The sequence below is a fragment of the Electrophorus electricus genome, chromosome 9 (assembly GCF_013358815.1).
Source record: "Electrophorus electricus isolate fEleEle1 chromosome 9, fEleEle1.pri, whole genome shotgun sequence".
NCBI lineage: Eukaryota > Metazoa > Chordata > Actinopteri > Gymnotiformes > Gymnotidae > Electrophorus > Electrophorus electricus.
In genome coordinates, this window is record NC_049543.1 from 14,012,510 (window position 1) to 14,022,356 (window position 9,847).

The window sequence follows — 9,847 nt, forward strand, 5'->3', positions numbered from 1 at the left end:
TCGCGGTGGCGCGCGAAGTTAAAGGACTGTGGCCGTTGCTGGCCCGGGGTCACCGCGGGTCACCGCATCTCACATGACAACGCATTGTCCACGGATCAACGTTTTTTCCCATCCACGTCGGAATCTGAAAACTAACGAATACTCAGTGAACACAATATTCGACAGTTAGACGTTACACGATATTTTTATTTATTTATTTATTTGTTTGTTCGTTTATTCACTGATTTAGGGCGTGTAGGCTATATGAATTTAGTGAGCAATAAAAAAAAAACTGTCAAAATGTATAGTCAGATATCTTTACCAAGATGAAAATGTTTGATGAAGTGAAATTTCCGTGTTAAATCATTGTCCGCATGGTGGCGCTTTAGCACAAAACTTTACACTTACAGTCGGGCTGAAAAATGTTAATTAGGCAGAGGCGGGTCACGGCACCGGTAATATGTCCAATTACAAAGACTAATAGAGTATATAATTAAGCAGAAACCATATTTGCAGCGTTTAAAAATAGAGAAAGATGATTAATAATACATTAAATTTGAAAGTCGAAAGAAGCGAAAAATATTCCCCCTCCTGTCAAAAAAGGCTAGAGAAGACAGCGGAAACCTCTCGCGCCTGGTAAGTGTTCTTCTGAGGAAGTCTTGCGTTACTTGGAATAAGGCGAATTGTACGCGTCTGATCGGCGCGTGACTGCGCACGTGGAGCGGCAAGCCATTCGAATTCTCTTTCACATGGTGGTCGCCTTACACGCAGAGTAAAGCTTTCAGGTAGTCTGTTCGCCTTAGCCCCCGGCACGCCCGCTGTTATCGCTTTCAGAAACTATATTTGTTCAGCGCCTAAGCGTTATACGGCCCAGCAATGAAACTTAGATACAGAGCGATTAAAGGTATAAGACTAAATTATATTTCTAATGTAAAGTATGCATGCGTTTTGTTTTTAATGTTATTACATTATTTTCTTTATTAAGATGTTAATAATTGAAATTTAATAATTGAGCATCTAGGTTAAAATAAATAGAGAATACATTGTAACATAAGTTTTAATTAATTTACGTTTAATTGAGCCAAATTTCTCAAATGAGCCAAATTTCAATATGATGCTTTGGTCGGTGTATGAGAAGTAAATTCAGAATCGAAGTACATCAATTGGTAAGGATTATGCTACGAGTTTATTAATAGAAAAAAAAAGAAAATCATCACCGTAAAAACTATTCATGCGTTTATAAAACGCAAACTGCACGCGAACTAATGTCTTTTTCTGTAATTTACGAATTGGGATTTCTGCAATGCAACCTCGGTTAAATACAGCAAGCGTATTTCTTTTAGCATTAATAGGAGTACAATTACACTGTTGCAACGCGTAATGTCTATTTTTGTTTTAAAGATTATTTTTAACAGTTCTAACATGAACGAAGCTCGTACTTTTCACAAGAAACTGACATTAAGTAGGCTAACCGTATTTTAAAAAGTATTTGTTTAGGAGACGACAGAGAAATGACGAGAGAAAATAGTGTCGATACTGTCGGTTTTAGTTCCAGGAAGACCACGCGTTTCAATGCACACAGTCGCAGTACGAAGCTTTAAGAGTCCAAAAGGAAGTCAAGAAAGTTCGTTGTCTAACTTCCAGATATCATGTGTATTACATTTGTTTTGGTAATTTTTACAATAAAAGTAATAGGATTTTATGCTTTAGTGTACTTCACTGGTGCCTTTCCATCTAGCGCTGAAAAAAACTTCCATAACTCCAAATGTCCAAAGAGCTTTATTTCCTTTTAAATCTCTACATCTTTTACTTCTTTTTGTCCGTCTTCAACGGTGCACACACGATGTGTTATTTTAAAACAGAAAATCTTCAAAGATTAAAACATTCCCAGTCAACCAGCAGACGAGCAAAGCGCTCTGGCGCGTGAAGCTCCCGGGTTGCGGCTGCGAGGCGGTGCCTGGCACAATAAACCTGTTGTTAACCTTGCTGTGAAAATATGTTTGAAGAAAACACCCAATTGTTGTATGAAATGTATTCAAGTATAAAATAATGCCTTTTGTTGGACACAAACTTGAGCAATGCAGGGGCACAAAAGTCCCCCATGGTATGTTCTTACGTCTTTTGTGAGGATTGCGCTTTGGCGTCGCCACTTGGCGCGTTACCCAGACCCCTCTATACGCGATTGTTTCTTTCTTTCTAATGACATTTACCGGATCAAAACATGCTGTTAATTCGATCAGAAAGCCTCACCCTTCGCAACAATGCCAGAATAATTTCTCCCAAAGTTTGTTAAGTTGACCGAAATTAGGCAAATGAATAGGGGTCTCCGAGCTACCCCCTCGCGCAGGTGACGGAGAATAATGCGCGTTAGGGCCAGCTGCATTCTTCTTTATTTCGCCGCTTTTCTTTCGCCGCATTATTAAAATTTAGGCCAATGAAACCATTCACTCCACTCAATAGACATTTTCTTATAGGATAATAGGATACAAATTGAGCCGTTCTGAAGAGAATCCAGCGGTGGGTAACCCTCGTGTGTTCAAGGCGGCTGAAGCCTCGAGCGTGGTCGGAGGCGCCGCTCGTGTGCCAGGACGGGTCCCACACCTGCCGAGCCTTAGAACAAAACTTAAGAACGTAAACAAAAAGCTCGCCATCGCCCCATGAAAGATGGACGTGTCACCAAGTCGCGTGAGAAACCCCGCGACCATACGGGGGGACTCCGTCTCCAAAAGGTCTCCCTCGAACTCGGCGGAACAGCCTATTATGTGCATACTTAATTACTTTAACGACAGTAGACAGGCCTTAAAACGCAGACGGGCCAAGGACGCAAGTTAAGATCGCTTGCTGAGGCTCGTAAACAGACGGTCGTGTGAGACGCCTTTTCTCGGTGGGGCATTGTTTTCGTTGCGCGCGCTGCGCTCGTGAGGCTCCCGGGCGGAGGCTCTCCGCTTGCGTTTCTCGCCTGGGTAGTTACCATGCAAATAATATTCTTTGGCTAATCACGTGTCTTAAAAGGGCCACGTGGATTAACAAAACACGATTGCTCCCCCCTGCCCCCCGCGAGCCCACGACTTCAGGTTTGTACTGTTGCTTTAACTGATCCCAAGTGTACACATTAACCAAAAGCTTCCCTTTAATCCTATGGAATAATTTAAGGCCATGAATGCCTGAGTCTCCTGCAAGGTCGCTTTATAAGCGGCTGGACTTCTCCAGACACCTCAGTTAAGACTTGACGGAGGAACACACACAGGATTTCCCTTTCACTTGTTTTGCGTGCTTTCGTAACTGCGTATCAAATTATGGCATCAAAGATGAAGGACCGCAAGGTAAGCACGCTCCAAATGCGCGCGCCCTATATCCTTTACTATGCGTTTAAGAAATCGTAAATTCTGTGTATCACTACACTATGATATGGCTTAAACTGGCGAACGTGGGGTCATTTCCTTGGAAGTCTACTTGTGAAGCACTGTCCCTAGCATATCGCGTGTGCGACGTGGATTGTGCCATTCAAACAAAATACAAAAATATGCGTGAGAATTTTGATATTAAAGTGATATTATTGACCAGTATTTCCCTCGCGGAATGGCGAGCTGTGGCGATACAGCACAGCACGGCGCTTCGCTTGTTCAGTAAGCCGTGGTGATTATTGGTTCAGATATCAAACACAGCTCGAACAACTTTAGTTGACTTTTACGCAACAGTGTTCGGCGATGTGGATGCAAGCTTACGTTGCATGGCCGCAAAATATGAAAATCTCGCCATGCTCGCGTCATTTCTAATATGTATCCATTTTCTACAGAAAACGCCGGTCTCACACAAGGTGATAGAGAAGAGAAGGAGAGATCGTATCAACCGATGCCTAAACGAACTCGGAAAAACCGTGCCCATGGCACTGGCAAAACAGGTGCGTAACCAAGTCCTGCTATTGAGCTTTCAGTCTCCGAACGTTTTCGTGCAGCTACTGTTGACTGGAAGCACGCGTTTGATACTCACCGTAATGCTGATCGTGGTTTTGGGAAGGCAGATTCTCGACACTGTTCCTAATAATTCTAATAGATGCGCACCTATGCATGGCGTCTAATATTTTTAAACATAATATTATCTATCTATCTATCTATGTTTATTCAACAAGCTGTAATTTGCAATGCAGACTTCTGGGAAACTCGAAAAGGCAGAAATTTTGGAGATGACGGTGCAGTACCTGCGCGCGCTCCACTCGGCAGACTTTCCTCGAGGCAGAGAGAAAGGTACGTAACCGTAGATTCCCAGAACTGTGCAGCTGGACGGACGCGCGTGGGCTTCGCAGCAGTTGCGCACAATAGAAATCATCACAGTCTCCGTCTCGTTCGGCTAAACCTTCGCTTAAATCAACGTAGAAAGACTTAGACGTCACTGAACTGAGACTTCAGGAAATAAAAATGTAATCAAAACACCAAACGATACTAAAAGGGTCATGCTTAAAATACTTCCACTAAAAACATAATTTTATTAATAAAAATTGCCGATTTTTTTTCTATTGCTTGGGCATTCTGTGCCTCATACACAAGTTTCTAAACATAATTAGTGAAACAATTTGGAGGGCCTACTCAAAGTAGATATTTGGTGATTAACGATTTAATGCATTTTTAAAATTTACTTTTATTCTTTGCCGCAGGAGAACTACTTACAGAGTTTGCCAACTACTTCCATTACGGTTATCATGAATGTATGAAGAATCTTGTGCATTACTTGACCACAGTGGAACGAATGGAGACCAAAGACACTAAATACGCCCGGATTCTAGCCTTTCTGCAGTCCAAAGTGGTCACGGAGCCCGTTTTCGGCTCGCTCGGGAACATATCACCGGACGCCACGGACTACTTGTGCCAACTTCATTCTTCCTCAGAGTATCAGAGCCCGAGCCCAACCGAATCCGTATTTCAGCACAGCTCTCCCGGACACTTTTCATGGCATAGCTCGGCGCGTAGCCCCACGCTCGCGTATCCAGCGGTGTCTCTCTCCGCGAGCACGCAACAACACGCGGGCTATTTGTCGCCGGCGCAGGGACTTGATCATCACTACATCAACTTCATCGGCCACTCGCACGCGAACGCTTTCAGCTTGCACACTGCACAACACGCCGCTTTGTAAATGTGTTTGTTTTTATTTCTAATTTATATGTGTATAACTGTATTATTTCAAACGTTATTTTGATATTAAATGAAATAAATACATTTGCAAAACATTCTGTTAGAACTCGGTCCATTTACTGTGCAAAATGTTGACTGTTGGCCTACATCTGATTTTGGCGTAAAAATGTGAACAGGCGTTGTCATCAGTTTAAATAACAACAACTTTACACACACACACACACACACACACACACACACACACACACACAAACACAATTAAAAATAAGTTGCCATAAAGATTTCACAACCTAGGCTGTATATGTCACAAACGGGGATGATTCTTACATCAGACGGTTTCCATTGCCACTTTAAAAAACCCACGTGTTTCCCACGTTTATGATGAACCGTACTGGCGACGTGACCGGTAGCCTGTTCAAGCTACTGCAGGTGTTTAGTTTACCCCCCCCAAACAAATTGCATTTTTAAAAAGCAGGCTTCATAACAGCGTGAGAAAGTAGGCTAACGCTCCATCTAAACGATTGTAAAATTGAGAGGAGTTGCAGTGCTGTGATTTGTGCGTATTCGGTCATTTCGTCATCATCGCCATTATTACCAACGTTGTCATCACGCCTCTCTTCCAATAAGCGCACAGGATGCTGGAGATCCGTTCGTTGGACTAAGACTCCCTGACTGACAATGCGGTTCTTTCCCGAGGGGTTCGAACACAATGTGACCACCACCCCACCTCCTATGACAGTTGTCCCCACCTATATTTAAATATAATTGCAAATAACAAAAAAGGATCAGTCAATACACGCTTGCGGACGAGGGGAAGCATGTTTAACTTAGGAAGAGAGTGAGGAATGGTGTCACTTCCATCACTAGCCAAGTTAAACAAGTTACAAATTAACTCCCTTGCTCTCTCTGTACACATACACACTTGCTTATTCTGTGACCCGAAGACAAACACACACTGACACAGTGCCACCCGTCCACACTCATAAACTCTCACAAAGATTTCACTGCAAGTTTCATTCATGTCAACATTTTTCAGTGATCTTAAAACAGAATCGCCGCCATTACTGGGGCACAGTATTTTCTAGGTTCAGCATTCGATGCCCACCCCAACCGTGAGCACTCTTTCCAGCTACTCAGCGCATTACGACCCCCAAAAGCGTGCGCAAGCTCCGCCTTCTTCTGTATATGTATTTAGGCAAATGAGCATGCCCGCTCTGCTCCCGGGCCAGGATTAGAGATGGCCACCAGGGTGGAAGTGAAGGGTGAACAGAAGCCCTGCGAAACTTTGGGGATATTTGCATAGAGTTTAACCAGGCTGCAGCCAGCCGTGGAAGGGATTGTGTGAGAGACGCTTGGCCTCGCTCTCTCTCTCTCTCTCTCTCTCTCTCGTACTGGTTTGAGGGAGGCCCTCTCACGCCACTGCGGCAGGGGGGGGGGGGGGGGGGTGGGGCCTACACCCGTCTCTTTCCTCTACCGCCTCGAACACCCGATGTGCTGAGGCAGGGAAATCAGAAGCTCTGTGTGTGTGATTGAGAGAGAGAGAGAGAGAGAGAGAGAGACTGCATTGGACAGGGCAGGGACGTCCTATTGAGGAGTGTCTGAAAGGAAGACAACCTTCGGCTTCTTGGGATTTATCCTTGACTGACTCTGAAGGAAAATAATCAGGCGTATGAAATCAAAGCTGCTGACACACATACATACACACACACACACACACACACACACACACACACACACACACACACACACACACACACACACACACACTCACACACACACACACACACACACACACGCACATGCGCACGTGATGGTCGGAGACAGAGTGGACTCCTTGAGACTCCACCAGAATTTGTGGCCTCTCCTTTTATGAATCCGTACCTGCGCACACCTGCATGCGCCCATCCACCTTCGGGTCTGGTTACGAATGGCAATGGCTATGTGGTTGAGAGTGGACAGACAGGACTAATGGATCGATGAGTGAACGATCAGAGAGAAGCCGACAAGACGCTCAGGCGGGAAAAAAAAACCCATAATGCCATGAAAGGTGTGGATGCGATGAAAATGGCTGTACCAGAAACAAGTCAATATTGGTTTAGATCACAGCGGACAACAGCGCTCCAAGCGGAGGGGAAACGACTGAAGAGAAATTAGCACATTTTAGCTTCACTAGGCTCTATGAATAATAACCGGCAACGCCTCGCTAACCACGTCCGGAGGTCTAGCCCCTTTCTTATGTAAAACGCCTTCAAACCTCCACTGAGAACCTCAGAGGGAGCAGCATCTTGAGTGACAAGTTCCCCACGAATCTCTGTGAGGAAGATTCGGTGGAGTCCAGTACGATCCACAATGATTGGTGGTGGAGGGAGATCAACGTCATCCCACAACTGAAACTTTTTAGCTTTGAGCTGAAGTCCCATTTCATGCACAAAATGGCTTTTAAACAACCAGAAGGGTTAAAGTGGAGTTATTTAATCATAAAACCCTTGCAAACATGAGATACAAAATCAGTGTGCGCAAATCAAGTCCCTTCTTACATATGCTAAGTGTGCTGGAAGTATACACCACATAAACACCACAAACCAACTTGCATTTCTAAATCTAAACATTCCTTTCTCCCATCTTTCGTTAAGATAAAAACATATGACTGAAATTATTCAGCATTATTACACTATTTCAATTATGCAAATAAGCAGTACTCTCCTCAAGACCCTGGAATGATGAATGTTTGTATGAAAACACCTTAAGATAAGCATTCGTGACTTTGGTTAAATTCTTTCGATTACTCTTTTAATAACTGCCTGGCCAACTATAACTTTAATTGCTAACTACCTTTCTTACATTGCTTAAGTGACTGTTTTGGATTGTCTAACCAAGCCTTGGTAATACCATATTCACCACACACCAGAGAAGGGTAGACTCTCATCTTGTTGGGGAAAAGGTGTTTTTTTCTGTTTTGTTTTTTGTTTGTTTGTTTTGCTATTTAAGCCTTTTGTCTTGGTTACTGGAGGTCACGAGAGGCTTTAAAATGAATTTGTTACAACAACATTTGAGAAAATTCCATATGAATGACGCTTTACCCACAAATCCTTAATCTACTTATACCAGACCATTTCTGGTTCAAGACGATTACAGGGTTACATCATTTTAAAGGTTCATCCAAAGACAAATGAATATTGAAATATGGAAAACGTGAATGGTTGTGGACCCAGTATAAGATTATACAAGTCTCAGCCAAGTGAATCTGTTTACCTACCCTCCTGGTTAAGTGTTTGGCACATTGGACTGTATCATCTTCACAAAGGGCCAACAGTGACCTCACACAAGAAGTTTCTCTCTCATTTCCCTCTCGGATAAGACTGGATATTAACTGGACATATTCGCTATACCTAGTTTAAGGTGGCTTTGAAGTTTGAACTTCACCTAAAAGCCTACATTCCAGTCTGGCTCCCCAGGTGTGGATGGAGGTTCTGGTCATGTGCTGACGTTACGGGGTCCTTGCGGAGAAGCGGGCGGTAGTCTAGGCGTCCAGACGGGTGCGTGTGCAGCAGGCGGAGCACGCGGCCCAGATCCTCCTGGTTGCCGCACACTCCGCACAGCTGCAGGACAGCAGCAAGGTCCCACGCAGAGAGGTGGCCCGAGTGGGAAGCATCCAAACGCAGGCAGGCCCGCCGGAGGGCGCGGCGCTCCCTGTGGAGCTGAAACACACGAGCACAGAGCACATTAGCACATTAGCACACTATTTTAATAAACTAATCATGACAAGCATGAAACAGGAAACCCAGTTAGCGCTTCACCTTCTTCCTGATCCTGGTGCTCAGGGTCTCCAGAGACACAGTTTCCTCATCCTTGGGGGAATCGCTAGTCTCGCCCTGCGACTGCAGGGCAGCGGCCATGTTGGATCCATGCTTCAATACTTGATCCTTGGAAGCAAAAGGCCTAAGAAACTCTCTGTACGAAACTCTGAAAGCCAAAAAAAGGGAAAGACCAACGAAGTCCATGAACGCAGAGATTCAATCACTTCCCAATTCCCCCTAATACAAGACACTAAACACTAAATTATGAATTATAAATGACTAAACACTAACAATGAATTATTGCCTTTAATCATATGTGGTCTCCACAGATTTGGGGGGCGGTTTGATAAATAGTTGATATTTTCCTCAAATGTGGTTTTGCCCATCTTTATGTTTGTTGAAGCATGTGCGTTTCGATACCTGCCATCGTGGTTCAGGTCAAACTTGTTGGCCAAGACCTCACACTCGTACTGGCTGAGATGGACGCAGAGCCTCGTTAAAACTTCAGTAAACTCGTTGCGGCTCAGTGAGCCTGTACCGGCCGTGTCTATACCACAGAACTCAGCCCACAGCTCAGCTACGGACAGCTCCACCTACAGGGAGAGAGGGAGAGGGAGAGACAGAGGAGAGAGACAAACAGAAACAGAAAGAGAGACAAAGAGAAGAGCGAGAGAGACAAAGATAGGAGTTAAAAAAAAGGAAGAGAGTGAACGAACATTTGACAAACTACTGTAGCAAAGGTCAGGACGTGGGAAAAAAAAGCAAGGAAAAACACTCAAAATCACTCAAAAATCGAATTTCCTAAAATATCGGGTGGGTGAGAAAATTCCCCAAATGCTGCCCCTCTGACACCTTAGCCCGGAGAGCATCCACCAAGATATCTGAGACGTAGCTGAGCTTGTTGGACAGGCGCATGAGGTCATTATCCCCACGCCGGGGCGGGCA

At 44.3% G+C, this 9,847-nt stretch overlaps 2 protein-coding genes across 3 annotated transcripts in view; one reads left to right on the top strand and one right to left on the bottom strand.

The window, feature by feature from the left end:
• Positions 1 to 1,619: 1,619 nt before the first annotated feature.
• Positions 1,620 to 5,148, top strand: helt (helt bHLH transcription factor). Its single transcript, XM_027032805.2, has 4 exons — positions 1,620 to 3,302; positions 3,776 to 3,880; positions 4,127 to 4,223; positions 4,631 to 5,148. Exons 1-4 carry the CDS (start codon positions 3,276 to 3,278, stop codon positions 5,104 to 5,106), a joined length of 705 nt encoding a protein of 234 aa, XP_026888606.1. The 5' UTR covers positions 1,620 to 3,275; the 3' UTR covers positions 5,107 to 5,148.
• A 2,426-nt stretch (positions 5,149 to 7,574) lies between these two features.
• The window catches only part of si:ch211-197n1.2 (EF-hand calcium-binding domain-containing protein 6), a 27,469-nt gene continuing 25,196 nt past the window's right edge, over positions 7,575 to 9,847 (bottom strand). For both annotated transcript variants that reach the window (XM_035529538.1, XM_035529539.1), the window contains exons 16-19: positions 9,755 to 9,847; positions 9,323 to 9,495; positions 8,903 to 9,068; positions 7,575 to 8,803 (exon numbers count right to left, since the gene is read on the bottom strand). The exon at positions 9,755 to 9,847 is cut by the window's right edge and continues 151 nt beyond it. In XM_035529538.1, coding sequence (XP_035385431.1) covers positions 8,537 to 8,803; positions 8,903 to 9,068; positions 9,323 to 9,495; positions 9,755 to 9,847 — 699 coding nt within the window. In that variant the 3' untranslated portion in view covers positions 7,575 to 8,536. The remainder of the gene's footprint in view (positions 8,804 to 8,902; positions 9,069 to 9,322; positions 9,496 to 9,754) is intronic.